Here is a 25,828-nt window from a genome sequence, read left to right as displayed (position 1 = left end):
CTTCCTCCAAGACTAAGTCCACCCTATGCTAGGTGAAAGTTCCTTGTCTATCAGCAAAGTCCATCCTCTAGGTAAGCAAATTTCCTTATCCTCATGCAAAGTTTGCCCATGGCATGGTAATAATTCCCTATCAGCATATCAAGTCTGCCTTAGGAATTAGGGAAAATTCCCAAGTCATGATGAAGTCCGCCAAGGAAAGTTTTGGCAATGATTAAAGCAAATAAAGCGAAGAAGAAAAGTTGCCTAAGTGAGAGAAAGGAGTTTGAAAATTTGTGACAAAGTAAAAATGGAAATAAAGCAAAAAGACTAAAACAAGGTGAAGTTCACTCAAGAGAGGTGGCTCACAAAGTCAAAGGCAAGAAGGAATTCGCCTAAGTGTTGAAGGCATAAATGATTAAAGCAAAAAATAAAAAATAAAGCACAAGAAGAATTTGCCCAGCTGAAAGAGAGAGGAGCTTGAAATTTTTGGCAAAGTGTTGAAGGAAAGGAAAAAGGAATTAAAGCAAAAAGTTTGCCTAAGTATTGCAAAGAAGAAATTTTTGCTAAGTAAAAGAGAAATAAAACACAAAAACGAAACAAAAAGGGAAAAAGTGAAATAAAACAAATGTTGAGCACAAGCATTGGTATTCATTCATTCACAAGTTGCTTCTCAAAATTCAAAAGTGGAGCTCAAGAAAGAATTTCTTTCAAGTTGTAAGGTAGATTCTCAAAGTGAATTTCAGGTGCAAGACAATCCAAGGAAGAAATCAGGCCAAGTTGGAAGCAATTCTTTTTAGGAATTTCTTCAATATTTTCAGGTCTATAAAAATTTCTAAGGCAGATTTTCAGAGTTTCAAGTTCAAATTACACTTCAAGACTGCCTTCTTTCAATCTAAAAATTCTGATTCTCAGATTTGCACATGATTTCCCACCTCAAATTCTTCAAGGAATGGTGTTTCTTTTTGTGCTTTTTCAATTTTGAGGGCAGAAATTTCATAAATCAGACTTAGTTTTGCAATTTCCAGAATTTTCCAAGTCTGATTTTAATTTTTCAGAATTTCTCTAACTCTGATTTTCGTTTTTCCAGACTGGATTAAGTCTGATTTCAAGAATTTAATGAGCAAAATCAGAGTTATCCTTCAAAATTCCTTAAGTGAATATCAAATCCCCTTATTGTTTTTAACTGAAAAAAATTTCATGATTTTCAGGTGGTAGATGACAACTCGGGAAGGGATTTCCAAAAAGGTGAAGATGAAACAAAGGAACCAGTCAGAAAGATGATTCCACAACGCATGGAAGGGCAACATTCATGCTTCAAGGTGGAATCCAAGGATGAAAGGAACAAAGAAGGACTTACACTCCATCAAGACATTCAAAAAGACTAAGTCATTCAAGGATGAAAGGCTCTACATCGACCTTGGATTTCTTTTGGAAATCCAAAATCAAAAGGAAAAAACTTGTCAATATGGAGTATTGTTCAAGAAGCACAAGATCAAAGTGAAGATGAAGATTAGTTCGAACATAAATAAAACTTTAGAAAGATTCCACACCAAGGATCGATAAGTGCAATGAAGAAAATGTGCTAATCATCTTGAATTTCCTTTGGAAATCCAAGAATAAAGTATCAATACTTCTTCATGATGGAGAATCAAATATGCAAGGCAAGCTGAGGTGGCATCCTAGTCATCAATCAACCAATCCAAGGGTTCCAAGTCAGACATGTTCAAGTGCAATAAACTAGACTCAGCAAGTGGAAGATGTTAAATGGCTCCTATTTTCTCATTAGTTACCCAAAACATTATAATTTTCTCATTGGCCAAAAGGAGTTTTTTTGCAATTAACTCTAATTAGGGTTTTGTGTGTTAATCTTGGTTGTTGATCTTGGATCAATCTAGTTCGTTGCTTTGTAATGGGGTGTCTATATAAACCCTCCTCCTCTCATTTGTAATGAGAGACTTCGGAGAAATTGTTGTAGTGATACTTTTTAAGTGCTAAGACATAATTCATTGTTCAATTGTTGGTGATACTTTTGATTTCTTTGCTCTCATTAGAGTAGGTTGTGTTTTCAAGTTGTTAGATTGAATGAAGGATTTGATGGAATTGCTCAATGTGGAATGATGTGTTCATACTTTTGATAATTGGATGATTTTCAGTTATTGTGCAAAATTAGTTTGAACCAGTAAAGAAAACTTAACTTCTATTGCTTTATTCATTGTTCAAAATGTTGGTGAATATGAGTAATATGAAAATCTTTTGAATTCCATTCTTTACTTCTATTGCTTTATTCATTGTTCAAAATGTTGGTGAATATGAGTAATATGAAAATCTTTTGAATTCCATTGAAGATTGCATCGTTCTTGTGTAGTTGTTGAATTTGGCAAAGCAAGAATTGGTTTTGATTCCGCATTTGCAATTTTTGTCTCCCAAGTTCATAGGATTAGCTTAGGATTACAATTATCTTCCTCAACCCTCATCTTTTGCCTTTTTTTTCCAAAACATACTAGAACTAGAACTTATTGAAAATCATTCCAAAAAAAAGGTAAGTCAAGAATCAGTAAAATCTTTAGATCGATCAACTCCTAGGACAATTGTGTAAGTCCCCCTTGAGATTACTAGCATATCACAACGAACCAACTGAGACTATCCGCATAAATCAGGAACCTTGCAGTCATCTTTGTGATCACACAATCCGTTTGTTTAGCACATAGAAGATTTTGATCAAGAGAGAATAGGATATCTCTGGGTATTTTACTCTGAGTTGCACATGCATAAAAAACACACCAACACTACTATACTAAGGAATTGCAGGAATCAGATTTCAGTTGTGTTGAGTATTTTTCTGACTATACCTATACGAAAAAATTCATATTATGTTGACCTTTGAGTTAAAACTATCTTCTCCTCAAACATGAGTCCTGCTTTAGACTCCATTCCATTTGTCAATGTAATTGATGTTGTCTCTCCTTAGTTTGCAAGAAAAATGAAGAGTTGCTCTCAAGTGCATTGATCAATGCAAAGAACAGATTCAAGTAATGAAGATCTTAAAAAAATTAAGCAGGAAAAATGTGCATGAAATCATGAAAATTTCAAGGTCAGTTTTACTGTCACATACAGAGAAGTACATCATATAGTAGCAAGGGCTGGTCCAAAATAAATTTGCTGCATTACAATATAATGGCATGCACCCTATAGTGGGAAAGGAAGCCGTAAAATTTGAAGTTTGTGAGTCAAGTTAACAGAAGAGAATGCTCAGTAGAAGAAAAACAGGGATTCTAAGTTCAAAAGTTGCAAAACCACTTTATGGCATGCACCATATTGTGTAATGCCCCATTTTAAGCAAAATTGATTTGTGAGCAATTAGCCCATTTTTCGAGCTTTCTTGTAAGCTACTTGTTAAGTTGGGGAGAACTCCAAACTTCTTGGAGTGTTCAAGGTTGGTTAATAGTGACTTTGGGTCTTGGCAATGAGCTCAGTTGGTGGTGTGGATCTGCATGACACTTTCAAAATTGATTTCCAGCTTCTTAGTAGCTCTCCAAACTTCTCTCAAGAGTACTATTTTTAGTAAGTCACCCAGTTGCCTTTGGTCATGGTCCCAAGTCTTCAATATCATGATGGTATGATCAAAATTTGATTTCTATATCATTGCATTGCTTTCTGCAATTTAGGTGAATTAATTAAATTATTCACTTAAGTTGTCTAAAGTTGAATTATTAAAATGACAGCTTAGTGTAATACTTCAATTAAACAGTGTTAAATTATTAAAATGACAGCTTAGTGTAATACTTCAATTAAACAATGTTAAATTATTAAAATGACAGCTTAGTGTAATACTTCAATTAAACAGTGTTATAAGTGTGTTAAAAGTTGGACGTGTAGCCTTGGGGGCCTTTTTGCACATTGAAAAATTATTTATTCTTCAAAAAAATCATTTTGGTGAATAATGGAATTGTTATTTTTAAATTATGAATGTTCCCTCCAAAAAAATTATAAAAGAAGGGTGAGAGCTCATTTGCAAGGTTAGACTGGAAAATGATATTTGCTATTGTTTTCTTCCAAAGCATCTGGAGGAGGAAAACCATCTTAAAAGTTGTTGGTTTTGGGGATGAAAACCCCCCAGCTGGTCTTGGTAATTCCATTCAAGGATTACAATGGTGCTGCAAGTGGTGTTTATTTGGTTGTTGATCAAGATGGTTATTTTTTATGTATTTTAAAGTTGTAGATTTGATATTGTTTGTGAAGATTTTGCTGTGTTCGAAGGGCAAAATGAAGAGCTTCTTGCTACCTATACTTTTCAGTCTTGGCAGGTCGTACCAATCCTAGCTTTGGTCATACTGTTTTTGGACCTTTCATGGTGGGCATCATACTTATTTTTCCTAGTTGAATTTGGTCGCTAGTAATGTTATTATGCTATCGTACATTTCTAAAGGTGGTTATTTGAAGGTTCCTTTCTAGCCATACCACACCCCTGTGGCAAGTCATACATCCTCTGTTAGCTGCTTGTGTGGGTATATATCCTGAGTTTGTTCTCTTCATCTATTGTTTTGGTTGCCATTCCTATTATCTTTGCAGGTCGTACACATTGCAAAGGAGTTTCAAATATAAGAAATGGGTTGTACTACATAGTACAAGTCGTTCCATGCTATTAGAGGGGGGACGTGAGGCTATTTGGATGAAGCACTAGGTTTCTAGGTCGTACAATACAAGGTTGGCCTAGCTTGCAAAGGGATGCGACCCTTCCTTGGATGCCTATATAAGGAGAGTAGTGCATTACCAATTGGCATCAATTCAATTCAAATCTCAAACAAGCAGGAGCAAAGTAGGCCTGTGAGTGAGCAGAAATTAGTCTTCGTGCGAATTTCATCAGCAAAGCCATTTTCGGATTTTTATTCCTTGTTTTGTCAATGCCATTTTTAGATTGTAGGAGTTTAGGTGACTTGATTGTTTTGATGATTTTCTTGATGTTTGATACAAGATATTATTGTCTTTCAAGTTTGACACAAGGAGCTCAAAAGGAGGCAAGTTGTAATGTCCCCTTTTCCACTCTAGTTTGTTTTGGGGTCTGTTGGCCAATTCTGAGACCCATTGGTCAATCAAAGGCAGAATTAGGGTTTCCTATTTTCTAGGAGGATGTTTCAGCATTTTTGGTGGCCTACATGTTGGAGTTTATCAGTTTGGATTCTGGATTCCTTCTGGGTTTTCCTAAAGCTTCGCAATGATGGTACATGCATAGCAAGCAACGGAGTTTGGCAAACTTACTATTTTTAGTAAGTGGAGGCGAGAGCGGCTTATTTCTCTGGGGTTTTTTGGGTTTTCAAAGAGCTTCGCGATAGTGTAACATGCAAATGAATCTAAAAACTTTTTCCGGACTTACTATTTTTAGTAAGTTGCGATGACTGCTCAGAATGTGATAAAAATCACTTTGGAAACACTTAGTATTTTTAGCAGTGTGCTATTTATAGTAAGTACTATTTTTGGCAATGCTATTTTTGGCAGGTTGCTGTGGTCCAGTTCAGAAGCTATGGCAGGTAGTGCAGTTTCAAAATTCCAGCCTTCAAATTATTTTGAGCAATATTTGGTATATGACAATTAAAGTATTTTTTAATACTTTATTATTTTCCCCTTGGCCTAGGCGTAAATGGTGTATGACATAAAGGGGGTCGATTTGATATTTAATTTATCAACTTATAGCCTAAGTCTAGAGGCCCATGGAGGTATTTTTCATTAAAAGGGATTATGACTTTACAATATATTTGATATTTGCTTAAGGAAGAAATACATTGTTGCTAAATAAAATATTTAAAAAGTCATTTCCCTAAGTTTATGTTGAGCACTCACTTATTATATTATTGGCAATTTTAATAAAGTGACTCATCTATGCACTTGGGCGATTTGGGAAGGAGATGGAATGAAATGAAATGAAAGGCAAATTAAAAGAAATTTGAATGCCAGTGTTTAATCCCATATTGGAGGGAAAGGAAGTTTCGATTTGGAGAGAAGATTATAAATAAAGGCCTTGGGCTCTCATTTTGGGTATCCATTTGCTATGATAACGACATGTTGTCGAAATACTGTCAGACTTTTGCTTCGAGGGATGCATACCTCCTAGTGCCTTCAGTTTCGTGGTTGAGAGATAGCACCTAGCTGAACTTGTGACTGTTTCTCATCCAGAGAAGCAGATTGAGCTCAATGAAGATGAAGATTTTTGTGGTTTTCTGATTTTGGAGTGCTATTAGTGTGTTTTCAGGTTGCTGGTTTGGTGTGGCTGTAGCATGTTTTCGTTCATACCTCTGTGTCCGGCTGTCAGCTCATTCTGGGTAGTGGCTCATTCTCTTCCTATGTCCCAAGCGATTATCCTTGTAAGTTGGTAGAGCTTAATTTTGTGTATTTATTTTTATATTGCAAGTTGTACTTCTGCCCTAGCCATACCATGCTGGGCTACCTGGGAATGCGTGCAAGAATTCATTGGGGGATGGTTGATGCAGTTTGTTGGGTCTAGCTTTATCGCCTATCTGATATCTTTCATTTGCAACTGTTTGGGGGTCATTCCGTTGAGTGTGGGCAAAGTTGTGAGCATTTTAGTGAGTTTTTAGCTTGCTGGTCTGCATTTTCCCAATGTGCAGTTTGCAATTTCAGAGTTTGAAGTTGTTAGTGTGGAGTGCATTCTTGGTGTGGTTGGTCTATGTTGGTTTGGGAGTGAATATCTTATTATTTGCAGCTGTTGGACTTGTTATCAGCACTTGATTTACCATTCTTATCCATTTTGTAATGCTGGTTAGTAGTACTAACAGCAAGTTTCTTGTTTACTTTTAGTCCCACTGCATAAGTGGAAGAGGCTATCTTGGCCGCCTATCTTTGGACAGTGATATCTCTTAATCTAAAAATCCATATTGTGCATTGTAAAGCTAATTAGTACTACTAACAGCTATCTATTTTGGATTGTTGCTCAGTCCCACAGAATAAGTGGAAGAGGTTGGCTTACCACCTTTCTTTTATTATTGTAACACTATCCTCCCGCTGAATAAGCGGTTGAGTAGATTGCAATTCCATTTTCAGTCCTACCACTGGATAAGTGGTAGAGTGATTGTTGTTATTTACAGTTCTTTGTAATCTTGTAATTGGCTGGTTGCACCACCAAATAGTTGTAGAAGTTCTTTCACCCGTTGGATAAGCGGAAGGGGTTGGCTTGTTGTCCATTTTTGTATTTGCATTGTAATTTCCAACAGATCATTGAGCTAACGATCCCCTTATCACCATATGCTCTCACCTTCCCACATGGGGCTATTGGTGATCAGAAAGTGGAAGGGTTACTTTCAGCAGTGTTCGATTGTCATTATCTAACCCTAACGAGTGTTTGCATTGATTGTAATTGGGAAAAAAATAAGGGGTATATTTCACAAGTCAACATCAAGATTCAAGAGGGAGGCGTCAACACAAATATTGATAGGCAAAGGAAAAAAAAACAATACAACATCAAAATCTGATGCAAGTATGGAAGACTTAGGGCATTGAAATTTCAAGGATACAACCACAAGGAGAGATCGCTTTACAACATCAGGATTCAAGACATTTATGAAGGCATGGTGGAGAACATGTAAAAATCAACTTTACTAAGGCGTGCAAGATGAGCATTAAGATTCAAGGCAAGAAGGAAGTCAACATATACACCTTACAATTTCAACATTGCACTACAAAGGAAGACCAGTTCAAGAACTTCAAGATGAGGATTCAACAAGGAAAAACATGAGACTATCTTGAATTTCCTTTAGAAATCCAAGAATAAGGGTCTGTACAAGGAGGTAATCCTGGTTTAGGAACGTTGCAACATGGAGATACCCCTGCATCAAGGCGAGGAATTCAAGTCTAAAGAGAGGATTCAATGCAAGGATCGAGGTGAAATACATCACATGGAAGAATCCCAAGTATGAAGATGAAATTGTGCAAGTGTGATTAAGCCAGATAGTTTCAAAAGAGTTGATCAAAGTTAGAAGACTTGATCATCAAAGATGATGCAATTTGGGAATATGAATCATCACAGTCAAACAGGTTTGGAAATGTTGAGTATCAAGAGATATTGGCCCAACATGGACATTTCTTTGTGATTATCTACAAGACAAGTATAATGAGGTGGCACCTATTCATCATTGACTCATCAAGAGACGCCACCTTGATGTGTCCAAGTACATTGAACCTAACTCATCCAATGAAGGAGCAAGTGACATATAGCACTACATCATATATTGTTTCAAATACTCAACCTATTTTCTTATTGGTTAGCATTCAAAGAGGGACATGTGTCCATTACAATGTAATTTTCTCATTGGCCAAATGAAGTTAGTTGTAAATAATCCTAATTAGGGTTTTGTCATGTAATCTTGGCCATTGATCATGAATTGACTTGATCCATTCAATTGTAATGAGACCTCTATATAAGGTGCAGTTCTCTCATTTGTAAAGGTTGATGGTTAGTAGACAGTTAGATAGCAATTAGCAGTAGAGTAGGAGGAGGAAACTTGAAGTTGGTGCTAAGACTTGTTGAAGTAAATACACGATTTTCATTGAAGCATGGTGGATCTCTATGTGTTATTTCTACATTTTGCATGGTTTCTTGTTCTCAAAATCAGATTAAGTTCATTAATTATAATGGAGAAATGTTGATGATACTTGTTTGAATTCCAGTTCATACCATTTGTAATTTGCTGATTGTAAGTTGCAGTGTATGGTTAGTCTGAACCTTATTAAGCACAAGTTCAATTGTGGATATTCACTTGAATTGCGCCAATATTGGGTGTTTGAATGAATGTTCATAATATGAAAACCCTTCGTTATCCTTTGGAGATTGCGTCAGTTTTGTGTAGTTGTTTTTGGATGGCGAAGCAATGCTTGATTATGGAATCCATCTATCAAAGCATCATCCATTGTCATCATTGTTCTCATAGACTTTCTCAACCTTTATCTCTTTTGTCCTTTATTTTCTAAGTGAGTTAAGTAAGATTCCACGTTCCAGCTATGTTCATAAGCGTAAATCCCTTTGTGATTACCAGCAAGATCACATCAAATACACTGAGCCTATCCAAATCTTAAAGTCAATTGTTTGCATTGTAAACCTTGGAGTTGTCCCATTTGATCATATTATTTAGCATATGAGGTTTCTTTGTTCAAAAGAGGATAGAATACTAGGTATTTTATTTTGTGTTCAAAGTGTCCTAAAAAACACATCAACACCTAATCCCAACAAGTGGCACACTCTTGTGCTTGGTTTGGCTCATGCCTCAACTCATATCCATTCCTTTTTTTTCCCACTTACACTTATTATATGCCTTTGCCACTTGCTACTCATTATTACACCCATATTTGCACCTACGTCCATTCATTCACTCCCAATCTCAAGATTATCATTTCTCTACCAAGGTTCATTTTTGTCCCACTGAAGATCAATCCACCAACATATGTGAATGAGTCAACTATTCAGATATTCAAATTCAAATTCCAATTTTCCTGCCCTTTTCTACTGGCTGTTATGAGCTGACTTGGTACACATTTGTGTGACATGTTGTTATGTCTTGGTATTGAAAGACACTCAATTTGCCATTAGTAAATAGAGGATAATACAAAAGAAGTTAGGAATCACAAAGGAAAATCATCATAGCATATTTCAATTTTCTAAAAGGAGCAAAGACTTGCATGTTAGTGAATGTTCTTCAACTATTTTCTCTAAATCATGAAGTCGTCCTATCCAGGGTTTGATCCAAGAGAACTTGAACTTAGAGATCCAGCAGAATCCCCAAAGGTATCTTTGGACACTAATTCTTACAATCTTATTAGACATTAGAGGTTAGAGTGAACATGTTCAGAAGTCTATTTTTCACTAGTTCAAATCTGCATCAGAGCTTCAAATCTGCAGCAATCAGGATTGAACTCATGACACTCAGGATTGAACCAAAGGGATTTATGTGCCGGTTCTAATTCTGAAACATTGATCGTACACTGGGTATGTGCCAATTTGGATTCTTACACATCAGAAAGTATTCTTCAAGATATTTCTAGTTATTGATCACATTTAAATTAGTAAGGTAGTTATGACCTTGAGAAGCTGGCCTCTTAGAACTGTTGTACTATCTTTTTTCCAATGCAATTAGAATGAATAAAGACCAAAATTTTCATTTCTTGCAAACTAGTTAAGCAAATAAGTGTCTTGGTTTGTATTGGGAATGAGATGTTTTCATATATACTTGCCTAGAGATTTTGTTTTTTAGATCATTGGCTGTAAAACCTTGGAAGATCCTCTTTCTTTATTTCAAATCGTATCCAAAATGACTGAAAAAATTATATGGGAATCCTAACAAGAATCAGTAAGTCCTAGCACTCTTGAGCAGATCCTTGTTGGTTGTGTCAGCACCCTTGAACAGATTATAGCCAATCAGACAAAGATCTCAAGCTAATGCAAAAATTGATAAGAATATTTGAGATCATTGCTTTTGCGAAAATCAAATGAACGAGGAACCATATAATATATCCACAATGGTTCCATCTAGCAACTTGGCTCCACCTACACAACCAAGTTTGTTACCTCAATCAACTAATTGGCTCGGAAATCGACTAATTTCCTTCACTAGCATCCCAACCAGAACGGATCAAGCACTTCAATTGTTAGATACAAAACCCATGTTGAAGATATACTACAACTCTCCCATAACATGTTCCACTTCTGAGCAAGTCTATCACTTCCACAGCATACTATTTTTATTCCTTGGTCCAACTAAAAGTTCAACAAACCAATAACGAACTCCATGTTGTTTTTCTCCTTCCTCTAGAAGTTTCCTTGGATATCCTTTTATAATACTTATGTACAGATAAAACAAATAAGTGCTCAACATGTTAAGTTGCAGCAATCAATTGACTCTCTCTTCTTGGTGCTGCAAGTGTCTTCCTTTAGTTCATATCAATGTTCTTGGTACCAGATTGAGAGGGATCAGTTAGTCTGAAAGTGTGGTGTATAGTTATCAAATCACTAATTAAAAAAATAATTTAAAGAAAATGAGCAAGTCTTTAAGTCTCAGAACAAAAATCTTTCTAAGAGTAAAGAAGTGGCTGATGTAAAACAACACAGGCAGAGAAAACCAAGGCCACATACAAGCATTCGTAGGCATGCTATTTTGAGGGGCCGTGATTAACTATGGAGCATTGATTCGCACGTCCTAACGTTCTAACTCGCGACAATTTCAAGCATATAAAATTAATAAAATGAATGCAAACTTTGCTATGCTAAATGGGTTCCCTGGAATGCATTTCCATGGCTAAACTACAATCTTTTGCAACACTGGGAACAGCTCAGACATATCACTATCGGTGGTGCAAAAAACTTATCCAACTGGGCAAATTCCAGCGATCCCCTCATTCCCCACCTAATTCTTTTCTCCTCTCGACAAGAAGGGAATCTCAAATTACATGGAGATATGCTTACAGTCGCAATTGTGTCACAAAGGCACCCAATGCTAATTAATGGAGGGAGCGCACAAAAGAACATTATACCATGCAGAATCAGTAAGCACAAAACAAAGGCGGAAAATTTAAATGCCATCACCTAAAGGCTGCAACTATTCTGCTCAACTGAAAAAGAATATCACAACAAAAAAAAATTATCAATTAAAAAATAATGCAGCAGGAAACTATACGGTCAGAGACATACCCGAATTTAAAAGCAGCAGTTTTAAAAAACTGGGGAGACACAGTATCTATTAAACAATTCATTTTGATAATATATTTGTTATATCTACGAGGGTGAGCCGCCTTCCACCCATTTGTTTCCATGCTGAAAACAGCCAAAAGTAGCATTAACTAGTCTAGAATACGCGAGACTACTCTTTTATTTAGTAACTATATATTGTCTCTGTGTGGGTTTGTTCTCTACTAATTTGATCTTTTGTACTTGCTCACTTTCACTTGTATTTGTATTTGGATTTGTGACAAGGGGAGGGGAATATTTCACTAGTTATTATAGTTAATTTCAAGTATCTATTGATCTTATGTCAGATTTTGATGATATTTTTTTATTGTTTTTATATGTAATTTAATTGTTTATAGCTATTGTTTTGGATTATGGGTAGTAACAACACACGTTGTGGGATTTGTTATGCACACAAGGGTCAAAAAATGGTCATTTCAAAGTGTCGCTTAATACCTACTTAAACATGCCCCAATAACCATGCACTACAACCACCTCAAAAATGGTCAATACTTATGCACAAATGCCCCAATAGTTATGCACTATGGGTACAAATAAAGTTGGACAACTCCTCCAATAGTCCAAAAATTATAACTATTGGAGGTAAAGTGGGCCGCTATTGGTACACGTGAAATTTATTAATAGACTTTTAGTTATCATTTTTTTGGGTTCTTTAATATTAGTTATTGTGGGGTTGGGTGAGCAAGGAGTGAACAATAATTGGAACATGGGCGGTAACCAGTGCTCTTCCCCTAGTGTTGAAAAGTATTATGGAATTTATGGCATTAATAAGGAATGTTTATGACTTCCTTAATAACATGCTAAATCCTCATATTGATGTATCAAGGAAGCAATGTAGGTGCTTAAGATGCTAATATGGTGTTATATTTGTTTATTTATGTTGATGCAAGTACTCTATTATAATTCTTTGTGTTATGATCTAATGAAACTCTCTAATATATGATTTGTGATTATATTTTATAAGCATTAATGACCTAGGAGCTTGGAATTAGGATCTATTAGCTAGTCGTGGAGTTACTGTCGTGAGTATGAAGTAGGGTACTTGCAACTGCAACACAAACACTCAATAGATCATTACAAGCATGGTTAGCAAATTGAAATCAAATGAAAAATAAACCATGGCAAAGCGACCTATCGCCTCCTAAGAGATGCGAGTGTGGATTTGCTCTCAGATCTAGATGAGCAATCCCGGTGACTTGACTACACCAAGATGGGGGATTTAAAATGATATGATGTGCAAGCTAAATGAATGCATGAATAAGCTTGATTGATCCAAGAAGCTAATTATTCTAATGATATGCGTGATTATGCTAAATGATAGATGCAATTAAGCTAGGTGAGAGATTGATTATGCTATATGATTAAGCAATTATACTAGAAGATGATCAAATTAAGCTAGATCTAAGATGCAATAAATGATAACAATGCTAAACTAGAATGCTAGAAATGATATGCCTATAATAACAATGCTTGAGATGATATGAGATGGGATCCTTTGTGCTCCAAAATGAGGGATACTTATAGAATTTCCAAGGCCAAGGGTGAGGTGGCAGGAATCAATGGTCAAGATTGAATCTGAAGATATCAAGGGTCAAATTGGAGGAGGTTGGAGAAGAGGTTGGAGGGAGGGACACTTGTCATCTCTGTGGTGACAAGTGTTAAGGAATCTTGCTCACAAGAGGGCAAGTGTCCAAGGAAGGAGACATGTGGCATAAGTGCCATGTGTCTCAAGGGGAGAGTATCCAACCCATAGGAGGTTAGGATACTGAGGTTAGGATGTGCAAGAGGACAGTGTTAGTTAAACCCAGGATTAGGTGGAATGGGTTAGGTTAGGGGGTGGTTAGGTTAGGTGGTTAGAAGTTAGGAGGCATGTGGGGAATTTGAATTTAAAAATTCAAATAATAGGAAAAGGCTAATTAACTTTCAACAACTCATAAATTGATTTGTTTTAATTAATTAGGGGATTAGAAGAAATGAATTAAATGGGGGGAGGATTAATTAATCAAAGGGGACTATTGAAATGAACTTATTAAATAAATCCTTAGATTTATTAATAAGCGGGTGAATGGGGGAATTTAATCAAATTGCTAGTGAATTCAATTAAATTGAGAAGGGGGATTAACTAAATAATTGCTTATTTAATTAATTATCTTCGGACCATTTTTAGGTGTATACATTTTGCCCCTCTTTGAAGCGAGGTGTGATGACGTGTTGATTCAAAGAATAATCTCATTTTGATGATGTTGATGTGATATTAGTTCGATAGGATGCCCCAAACATTGATTGATAAAATGTGATACAATGATGCCCCCTCGAGAGATCAATTGAGATAATTGACCTTTGGAGTGTTTGAATCTTTGCGAAAATGATTTCCCGATTAGAAATGATTTGATTCCGCAACGTTGATTGATGAAAGTGAGAGTTTTTCGATCATTGTGATGTGGTTCTTGATGTGATGATTGATAGAGTTTGATTGAATTGATAAGACTGATGAAATTGAGATCAAGTATGGTTTCAGGAATGACATCTCTTGTATAAGACACAGATGATCAAAGCGTCTAGTTTCAAGAAGGATACATCTTGTATAAGACATGATAGAATGGATCAAATGTGATGGATTGATAAGAATTGATAAGATTGATTGGATAAAGAACTAACATTTTGTTGCAGGAAGATTCAAATGTGTTGGTGTTGGCATATTCGAGGGAGTAGCATAAGATTCACTTTGGGTTGACAACATCTGGAGAGAGATGAGTCATCATTCTGATTGTGTATACACCTATGATGATACATTGATAATTCCTGCGAGAGATTTTGCCTTGGCTAAGATGAGCTTTTGTGATCCTATGCAAGAATGAAATGCAAGCTAAATGCAAATGAAATGCAAAGCTACGATCGGACCAGTCACTGGGTTATTGTGTTTTGTCATCATTGAGCTTTTAAGATGTGGGAAGTGAGTGCAAACATCGATGGTATAATTGGACCATGATGACATGAGCACTACTTTCTTGGAGTTTGATATTGCAAGTTAGCGCAAGCATCGAGGTATAATTAAACCAAGATGACCGAAGTGTTGCTTGCATAAAACAGGCAGTATTAACCATTTCTATATGCAAATTGGAAATGTCTTTGATGATACTCCAATGATCATTTCCTAAGACAAATTTGCACATATGAATGATTAATTTACAGACAGCAGACAAGAAAAATATCATGGTCCTTCTTTGTTCCTCTAGTCAAAGACATCCTGGAGTCACTCAGAAATCATGATAGCGAAAATTAAGATAGATAAGTTGAACTAAAGTGCTAAAATCATTAGTCAAAAGAGATCATCCATTGATATGTGTGTGATGTGTTTAGACTGACATGTGATAGTTGGATGGTTGATAATTTGATCTTGTGTTCAATGTTGGATGTGTCTTAGTTTCACTTGACAAGAGTTGTCTAACTATTGTGCTACCTGTTTGATTAAGCTCAAAACGATGAAAATTTTTGCCCTCGGCTAGGTTCAAGATTTTGCCCCTAGACTAGAAACAAATTTATTATGATATACCCAATGATCCAAATCATGGTGAGAAATCAGCTGCAATGCCTGCATATGTACAAAGGCTTATTTATGGATATGAACAATGCTAATGGAAAATGAAATGCAAGCGGAAGGATGCCTGAACTAATAGATGAAAGAGCTAATTTACAGATAGCGCCTATTGCCAGGTTTTCACCATTTGTTTTTATTGCAGTTTTTCTCATATTTGATTTTTTTTTTCGTTGTTTTTGCATTTGCTGATTTGTTTTTTTGTTTTTTACTTTTCTGCTTTTTCACTGTTTGTTTTTTATTTTTCTGCTTTTCCACTGTTTTTTATTTTTCTGTTTTTTCACTGTTTTTTATTTTTCTACTTTTTCATTGTTTTTTATTTTTCTGCTTTTTTACTATTTTTGATGTTTATGTTTTTTCACTATTTTTGGATTTTCTACTTTTTCAGACATAAAATTTCTTTAGATGCATGCTATTGATGGGTTCTTCAAGTTGATCCCCAATCAGTGTTGATAGTTGATATGCTCATGACCCAAATACTATTGTGACCACAAACGGACCCAACCAATTTGGTTCAAACTTCCCTTTCTTTTCTCGATCTGTCTGGTTGCATAGATTTTCTTTTAGTACTAGTTCTCAAACTTGAAAATCTCTTTGTTTGACCTTGTGATTATAACTTCGGCATATTCTTTGCCGATACACCTTTAAATGATCAAAGGCATTTTGTCTTCGTTCATGGATCAATTCTAACTCTTGTAGTCTAGATACCCGTTGTTCTTCATCTGGGATAAGGCCTTTTAATGATACTCGTAGAGAAGGTATCTCTACTTCTATTGGCAGTATTGCTTCAGATCCATAGACAAGAGAAAAAGGTGTGGTGCATGTTGGTTTGCGAATACTGGTACGGTAGGCCCATAGATCAGGGTTCAATTGAATATGCCAATCTCTACCAGCATCATTCACTGTCTTCTTTAGGATTTTTCAGAATAGTTTTGTTTGATGCTTCTGCTTTCCCATTCCCTTGGGGATAGTAGGGTGTGGATAATCTATGTTGGATTTTGAATTTCTCACATAGCTCTTGTACATCCTGATTCTTGAACAGTCGCCCATTATCAGTGATAATGGTCATGGGTATGCCATAGCGATATATGATGTAGCTCAAGATAAATGCAACAATTTGTTTTCCTGTGATATTTGTGAGAGGTACTGCCTCAATCCATTTTGTAAAATATTTTGTAGCTACAAGGATGAATTTGTGACCATTAGATGAAGGAGGGTTTATCTTTCCTACTATATCAAGACCCCATTGGTAGAAAGTCCAAGAGGTTGCCAAAGCATGAAGTTCTTGTGCTGGTGCATGAAATAAATTTCCATGGATCTGACATTGTTTGCATGTTTTAGCTATTTGAAAAGAATCTTGTTCCATAGTTGGCCAATAATAGCCCAAGTGTATGAGTTTTTTCGAAAGGGCAAGACCACTTGAATGAGTGCAACAAATGTCATTATGGACTTCATTTAAGGCCTTCTTGGATTCTTCTTGCTTGAGACGTCTTAAAATAGTATCGTACAGACCTCGTTTAAAAAGGGTATCCGCGACAAGAGTATAATGGGAGGATTAGCGAATAAAGTTTCGCTTTTAGTTCTTTGACAAGTCGGGAGGGAGGGTGTTATCTTTTAGGTATGTATAAATTTGGCCATAGCGGGAGGAATCATGCCCAACAAGGTGACAGATAGTTTGGGAATCAGGACAATTATGAGCAGGGTAAAACAACTCTTCCACCAGGAATTCATAACGCTCTTCATTTTCCTATGTCTGAAGTAGAGAAGCAAATGTTGCCATTGCATCTGTTGCTTTGTTGTCATTCCTCAGAATTTGCTCAAAAGTTATTTCGACAAAGTACTTATTGACATCATCAATCATCCTCTTATAAGGCATTAGCTTTTCATCCTTTGTTTCATAATCATCATTGATTTGATTGATGATGAGCTGAGAGTCTCCAAAGATTTGAAGTTGTGTAATGTTTCATTCTATGGCCATTTTGATCCATGTGACCAAAGCTTCATATTATGTTGTATTATTGGTGCATGGAAAGCTTAATTTGTATGCTTTTAGAATTGTATGACCTTGTGGCGTGATGAATAGAATGCTTGATGCTGATCCATGCTATGTATATGAACCATCAAAGTATAATTGCCATGTCTTTGTGGTGATCGCTAGGACATCAGCATCTAGAAATTGAATGTGTAAAGGATGATCATCTTGAAGTGGTGCCTTTGCTAATTGGTCTACAATGACTTGCCCCTTGATATGTTTTATGTCCACATTCTCAATATCAAACTCGCTCAGGATCATGATCCATTTTGCTAATGTTCCTGTTAATGTCGCCTTGTTGAGCAAATACTTCAATGGATCGATTTTAGCAATCAGCTTGATGGAGTGAGATAGTAGATAGTGTCTCAATTTTTGAGAAGTAAACACTACTGCCAAGCATAATTTTTTTGTTGGTGAATAGTTGAGCTCATATCCCACTAATGTTATGTTGATGTAGTAGATAGCTCATTCTTTTCCTTCATTATCCTGTTGTGCGAGCAAAACTCCTAATGATACTTATGTGGTTGATACATATAGTAACAATGGCTTTCCTTGAATTGGTGACATTAGGACTAGTGGTTGCATGAGATATTCTTTGATTTTGTTCAATGCTTCTTCACATTGATTATCCCATTTGAAATGGACATTCTTGTGCAATAGATGAGTAAATGGTTGACATTTATCTGCTAGCTGAGCAATAGATCTTTTGATTGACTGCAGTCTTTCTTGAAGTGATCTGAGTTGACTGATATTCCTGGGAGATGTCATTTCCATGATTGCTTTGACCTTGGTTGGATCTACTTTGATACCCCTAGCTGAAATAATGAATCCCAATAGCTTACCTAAAGTAACACCAAAGGCACATTTCTTAGGATTGATCCTTAGCTTGTATTATTCTAACCGGTCAAATATCTTTTCCAGTATTTCTATATGTTCTTCTCTGTTGTATGATTTTGCCAATATGTCATCCACATAGTCTTCCATGAATGTATGCATCATGTCATGGAATATCATTGTCATGGCTCTCTGATATGTAGCACCTGCATTCTTTAGTCCAAATGGCATGATGTTCCAGTAGAAAGTACCCCATGGACATGTGAAAGTTGTCTTTTCTTGATCTTCAGGAGCTATTTTAATCTAGTTATATCCTGAGAAACCGTCCATTAGAGAAAACATGGAATGTCCAATAGTTAAATCCATAATAATGTCAATATTAGGCAAAGGAAAGTCATCCTTTGGACATGCATTATTGAGATCTCTGAAGTCTGTTGGCATATATGCAGAGTATGTTGACATGATTATATTATGTTGTCATTGATGTCAATATGCTGAAGAGTGAACTGGTAATATGTTGAAGAGTGAACTGGTTTATTGAAGTTAAGCAACTGGCAAAGTGAACCAGTATAATGTTGTGGACCGGTATATGTGCAAAAGGTGAAGCGATATGTTTGTCCAAGTGAACCGGTATATGGAATGTTTTCCATCAAGGTTTAATATGGTATGACTACCGGTTGGTAGTCCCAGCCTCAGGGTTTCCGGTTGAAGTGTTTCGAGCCTGTGTGATTCAACCAATGGCATTGTGTGATGAGTTAGAATTGTAATGGAGATCAGATCATGTTGCCACACCAGCCTTGTGTGTGTGAAGGATCTTGCATGAAGGGGATTGATCCTATCTACCTCGGGAATGTACGAAGTCCCTGCAAACGGTGAAGAACGCGTGATGGGTTATCGCCTCCAAGAAGTAGTGAAGAACGAATGGTGGAGAATGTCTTGATATTTGTTCAAGAACGTTGTATTCAAATGCAAAGTGTTCAATGGTCAAGATTGAACCGACTAATTTGCTCAACCTAAAATGTTTAGGGTTTAGGGTTTATGCTACCGACTTGTCTATTTCCTATAAGGTCGATGTTGTGTTTCATGTTGAAGTTGTTGGCAAATGTTGTGTGTATATCTAAGTGTAGAGATACGTGATTCTTGCTAGACCAAATAAGAGAATTGATACCTACAAAGTGTGTGTGTAGAAGGAAGGAACTAAAACGGATCTGCATTGGCATTGAGTGCTATTACCATATCATTGTAATACCTGTTGATCTCTAATCATTTCAACAGTTGGAAAATCCCTTAATAGGGTAGCTTTAACTAGCTTGTTGTAAATCCTTTAACAGGGTGACTCAAAGCCATTGAGTTCATAAAATCCTCTAACAAGGTAACCTTTAACAGGGTTTAACCCTGAACCGGGTATTCTAGCCATCCCTTAATCGGGTGATCCCTAACAGGATCGGTTCCTAACAGAACCTATTGTAACAGTCTTTAACCGAACCAGGCTCCTAATAGAGCGGACTTCTAAAGAGTTCAAAAACAGCTTGTGGGTATTCATCCCCATCGTGGTTTTTCCCAATTGGGTTTCCATGTGAAAAACATGTGTGTCATGTGTGATGCCTCTTTCATGTGATGTTTGGTTATTTCCTGTTTAGTGGTGAATCATGTTGTTCTAGTAAATTATTGTATCTCTGATGAAATATTATATGTTTATGCATAAGGATGAAGTGGATATAAGGGAGTAGATTGTATGGAAAGCTAAGTGTTGCTAGTTTATGTCTTTCACAGTCTCATTATGTTTAACCGGTAGTAATTTGGTTTAGATCGGTATTAGTGTTTGTCTGTCAAGTGCACTGTTTGCAGTCAAATCGGTTCTGGAAAAGTTTTTGTATCTGTACTGATTCAGTACCGGTTTGGTACTCATTGTTCATCATTGAGTTATCAATTGGTATCAGAGCATCTAGAGGTCCTTTGTGTTGTAAGCTTAACCGCTTGAGGGAAAGATCCTATTGTAATGATGAAGAGGGAAGGTCCAAAGTTCAATAGAGATAACTTTAAATATGGAAGGACAGAATGAAGATATACATTAGAAGCATGGGTGCTCAACATTGGAGCTATGTTGAGAATGCTTATGTTATTCCTACTAGTACTCTCACCAATGACCAAAAGAGAGAGATTCAGGAGAATGCGCAAGTCATGGAAGCCCTAATTAGTAGTTTATCTGACATTGAGTTTATTGATGTTCAGGACAAAGAGAATCCCAAAGAAGTATGGGATGCCCTTGAGAATATCTATGGCGGTGATGAGCATGTGAAAAAAGCTAAGGAAGAAAGCCTTAGGGGAAAGTTTGAAGACATGCGGATGGTTGAAGGAGAGACCATTCAACAATATGGAATAAGAATCAAAATTGTTGTTGGAGATATCAAGAGTGCAAGTCGTAAAATGGAAGATTCCACTGTTGTTAGCAAAGTTTTGAGATCCTTATTACCGGTCTATGCAATAAGGGTTGCAACTATTCAAGAGTTGAGGTCTGTAGACAAGACAAAGCTATCCCTGGACTCCATCATTACAAAGCTAACAACTTATGAGCTAAATAATTATGATGGCAGCATTCAGAAGACTAAATCAGCCTTCAGAGCATCTGCTGCACCATCCAGAAAAGGCAAAGAAGCTAGTACCAGTGGTGAACCAAGACAGAGTAGAGAAATGGATGATGAGGAGATCCCGATAGAATTTGAAGCTCTTCTTGACAAGAGAATTCCTAAGGGAACTAGTAAATACAAAGGTAAGCTCCCTTTGAAATGCTTTTCTTGTAACTAGATAGGACACATTGTTGTAAACTGTCCTAATGGTGATAGCAAGGACAAACTAGAAAAGTTCAAGAAGTTCAAAGGAGGAAACTGGAGAAACGCAGTTGATGAAGGTGTCACTGATGAGGAATCAGAAGATGAAGAAAATGAAGATATTGTGTTGGTAGCAGTCAAGGAAGATGTGTCACACAAGAAGGATCTTGTCTCCCGCTTTGATAATTCCAATGAGTGGATTATTGACAGTGGCTGTTCTCACCATATGACTGGTGACCGGAGTAAGTTTCTATCTCTGGAAGAGTATGATGGTGGTGTGGTTCATTTTGGTAATGATGCACCATGTATGGTAAAAGGCAGAGGGTCCATCTCTCTGAATGGAAAGAGCGGTGCTGACAATGTGTATTGGGTGGAAGGTCTCAGACACAACCTATTGAGTGTTGCCCAGCTGAATGATAGTGGACTCACTCTGGAATTCAAAAATGGAGTGTGCAAAATCAAAGGAAAGAATGGTGAATTGATGGCCACCGGTATGCAGACCAAAGGTAACCTATTTCAGCTGAATGCAAATGTCAGTACATGTCTTATGGCCAAGTTTGATGATAGTTGGATATAGCATAGGAGACTCTGCCATGTCAACTTTGATAACATTGTGAAGGCCAGTAAGATAAAGGCAGTTAGAGGATTGTCGATGCTGAGCAAACCAAAAAATCCTTTGTGCAGAGAGTGTCAACTGGGGAAAATATCTTCCTCAACTTTCAAAGGTAAATCTTTCACTGCAGACAATTTACTTGATCTTATGCATATTGATTTGTGTGATCCTATGAAAACTAGGAGTGTGCAGGGAGATAGGTATTTTATGATTCTTACAGCTATTTGCTCAAGAATGATGTGGGTCACATTCTTGAAGGACAAGTCTGAAGCCTTTGGAAAGTTCAAAGCTTTCAGAGCACTGGTAGAAAAGGAAAGTGGTAGAAGAATCAAATGCCTTAGAACTGATCAAGGAGGGGAATTCACTTCCAGTGAATTCAACAAATATTGTGAAGAGAATGGCATCAAGAGGCAACTCTCTGCCCCCCAGACTCCATAATAGAATGGCCTAGCAGAAAGAAACAACTGGACTGTGGTTGAAGCGGCTAGAACTATGTTGATCCAAGGAAAGGTTGCTCACACCTTTTGGAGAGAAGTGGTGAGCACTGCAGTCTACACAATGAACCAAGTACTCATCAAGAAAGAAAAGGATAAGACTCCTTATGAGTACTGGACCGGTAAGACACCAGTAGTAAGCTACTTCAAAGTGTTTGGTAGCAAATGCTATATCAAGAGGAGTGAACATCAGAGCAAATTCGATGCAAAATGTGATGAGGGAATATTCTTAGGATAATCCACCAAGAGTAAAGCTCTCAAATGTTTCAACAATAGGACTCAGAGAATTGTTAAAAGCATCAATGTTAGGGTTGATGAAAACTCTGAGAAACCTGAGGAAACTGGCAGAGAGCATGTAAGAGATAAACTGGTAGTAACCTTCTAGGAACCGGTTGCAAATCAACCCAGTACTAGTAATTGTGCTCCTACACCGATGGATGCTAATGCTGATGAAGATGAGGATGAAGAAGAAAATCAAGATGAACCTGTTAAGAATATACCTAGGTATGTAAAGCTGAATCATGATCCAAAGCAAATCATAGGAGACAGAGATGCAGGAATTCTTACAAGAAGAAAGGTCAGAGAAAACTCATGTATGATCTTTGAATTTGAGCCTAAATCATTCAAAGAGGCACATAAAGATGAAGACTGGATCAAGGCAATGGAAGAGGAACTTGATCAAATATAAAAGAATGGTACATGGTCTTTGGTACCCAAACCGAAGCATAAAAATGTCATTGGAACCAAATGGGTTTTTAGAAATAAACTGAATGAGGATGGCACAATGGTAAGGAACAAAGCCAGAATAGTATGTAAAGGATATGTCCAAGAAGAAGGAGAAGACTATGGAGAAACCTTTGCTCCAGTAGCAAGATTGGAAGGAGTTTGTATGATTCTTGCATATGCAGCTTTTAAAGGATTCAAGGCATACCAAATGGATGTAAAATCTGCATTTCTAAATAGAATATTTGAAGAGGAGGTGTAAATAGAGCAACTAAATGGGTTTGCCCTATCAGAAGACAGTGACATGGTGTGTAGGCTACATAAAGCCTTGTATGGACTGAAGCAGACACCTAGAGCATGGTATGAATGCTTGCACTCCCATCTTGTGAAGATTGGATGTGAAAGAACAAGTGAAGATAGCAATATCTACTTGAAATCAGAAGGAGATCAGATTCTGATTTGTGAGGTATTTGCTGATGACATAATCTTTGGTGGAGATGATAAGATGAGTCATGACTTTGCAGATGATATGAAGAAGGAATTTGAGATGTCACTCATGGGGGAGATTAAGTTCTTCATTGGACTGTAGATTCAGCAAATGAAAGATGGAATCTTTATTATTCAGTCCAAGTATGTCAAAGAGGTGTTGAAGACCTTTGCATTGGAAGACATCAAACCGGTTGGTACACCAATGGTGACCGGTTGTAAACTATCAAAAGAGGATGACTCTGCATTGGTAAATGAGAAGGAATAATAATCAATGATTGGTAAGTTGCATTATGTAGTGCATAGCAAATCGTGCATTGCACATGCAGTGGGTATTACCGCTCAGTTTTAGAAAAGTCCAAGAGAATCTCACTTGGTAGCAGTCAAGCGGATTCTTAGATATCCGAAGGGAACTATTGACTATGGATTATGGTATCCATACAATGATGATTTCAATCTGAAAGTGTTCACAGATGTTGATTGGGCTGGTAATGTGGATGACCAAAAGAGCACAACCAGTGGTGCATTCTTTCTCGATGATAGACTGGTCTCATGGATGAGTAGAAAGCAAAGTTGTATCTCTCAGTCTATAGCAAAAGCAGAGTATGTTGCATCTTTTATGAACTGCACTCAGACTATTTGGATGAAGCATGTATTGAATGGCTTCAAAGTTCCTGTATCTAAACCGGTAAGTATATTTTGTGACAATACAAGTGCAATTAACATCTCCAAGAATCCGGTTTTACATGCTAGAACCAAGCACTTTGAACTCAAGTATCATTTATTGAGGGAAAAGGTTCAGAACAAAGAGGTGGTATTTGAACATGTTTCCAGTAAGGAGCAGTTAGCAGATATATTCACCAAGCCTCTACCGAAGGCTACTTTTACCTATTTGAGAGGTGAATTAGGGGTGTTGCCCCCTCAAGAGGTAAACTAAAGGTTTGTGCTCCACATCAGTCAGATCTCACTTTGCTATATCTTTTCAGGATTGATGTGTTGAAGGATGCTACTCCTCAGAGGGAGCAGCATAGTGGAACAGGGAAGCTTGTGCCTCCACTTTGGCATTGTTGTCAAAGGGGGAGAAGATGTGAAGCGAAGAAGATATTTGTAGTATTAAGGAGAAGATGTGATGCAAAAAGAGAGATATCTTTGTATATTTCCATCAATGCCAAAGGGGGAGATTGTTGGCATATATGCAGAGTATGTTGACATGATGATATTACGTTGTCACTGATGTTAATATGTTGAAGAGTGAACAGGTAATATGTTGAAGGGTGAACTAGTTTATTGAAGTTAAGCAACTGGCAAAGTGAACCGATATAATGTTGTGGATCGATATATGTGCAAAAGGTGAAGCGGTGCATTTGTCCAAGTGAACCGGTATATGGAATGTTTTCCATCAAGGTTGAATATGGTATGACTACCGATTGGTAGTCCCAGCCTCAAGGTTTCTGGTTGAAGTGTTTCAAGCCTGTGTGATTCAACCGATGGCATTGTCTGATAAGTTAACATTGTAATGGAGATCAGATCATGTTGCCATGTCAGCCTCGTGCACGTGAAGGATCTTGCATGAAGGGGATTGATCCTATCTACCTCGAGAATATGTGAAGTCCCTGCAAACAGTGAAGAACGCGTGATGGGTTATCGCCTCCAAGAAGCGGTGAAGAACGAACGATGGAGAATGTCTTGAGATCTATTTAAGACCATTGTATTCAAATGCAAAGTGTTCAATGGTCAGGATTGAATCGACTGATTTGATCAACCTAAAATGTTTAGGTTTTAGGGTTTATGCTACCGACCTGTCTATTTCCTATAAGGTCGATGTTGTGTTTCATGTTGAAGTTGTTGGCAAATGTTGTGTGTGTATCTAAGTGTAAAGATACGTGATTCTTGCCAGACCAAATAAGAGAATTGATACCTGCAAAGTGTGTGTGCAGAAGGAAGGAACTAAAATAGATCTGCATTGGCATTGAGTGCTATTACCAGATCATTGTAATACTTGTTGATCTCTAATCACTTCAACAGTTGGAAAATCCCTTAATAGGGTAGCTTTAACCAGCTTGCTGTAAATCCTTTAACAGGGTGACTCAAAGCCATTGAGTTCATAAAATCCTCTAACAAGGTAACCTTTAACAAGATTTAACCCTTAACCGGGTATTCTAGCCATCCCTTAACCGGGTGATCCCTAACAGGATCGGTTCCTAACAAAACCCGTTGTAACAATCTTTAACCGGACCAGGCTCATAACAGAGCAGACTTCTAAAGAGTTCAAAAATAGCTTGTGGGTATTCATCCCTATCGTGGTTTTTCCTAGTTGGGTTTCCACGTGAAAAATATGTGTGTCATGTGATGCCTCTTTCATGTGATGTTTTGTTATTTCCTGTTTAGTGGTGAATCATGTTGTTCTAGTAAATTATTGTATCTCTGATGATAGATTATCTATTTATGCATAAGGATGAAGTGGATATGAGGGAGTAGATTGTATGGAAAGCTAAGTGTTG

The 25,828-nt window shown here is 37.0% G+C and overlaps 1 protein-coding gene across 2 annotated transcripts in view; it reads right to left on the bottom strand.

Annotated features, from left to right (window-relative positions):
* LOC131035888 (violaxanthin de-epoxidase, chloroplastic) overlaps nt 1–11,817 on the bottom strand; it is a 113,176-nt gene extending 101,359 nt beyond the window's left edge. The window contains exon 1 of one of the 2 annotated variants that reach the window (XM_057967649.2): nt 11,666–11,817. Coding sequence is in view for 1 of the 2 variants with exons in the window: in XM_057967648.2 (XP_057823631.2) it covers nt 11,509–11,557 (49 nt within the window). In the remaining variant the exon portion in view is untranslated. Of the gene's footprint in view, nt 1–11,508; nt 11,573–11,665 lie in introns of those variants that run through there. The other variant, XM_057967648.2, reaches the window with a different exon arrangement.
* Nucleotides 11,818–25,828: the final 14,011 nt, after the last annotated feature.

This window comes from Cryptomeria japonica, chromosome 8 (genome assembly GCF_030272615.1).
Source record: "Cryptomeria japonica chromosome 8, Sugi_1.0, whole genome shotgun sequence".
Classification (NCBI taxonomy): domain Eukaryota; kingdom Viridiplantae; phylum Streptophyta; class Pinopsida; order Cupressales; family Cupressaceae; genus Cryptomeria; species Cryptomeria japonica.
This window is presented reverse-complemented; position numbering and strand designations above follow the sequence as displayed.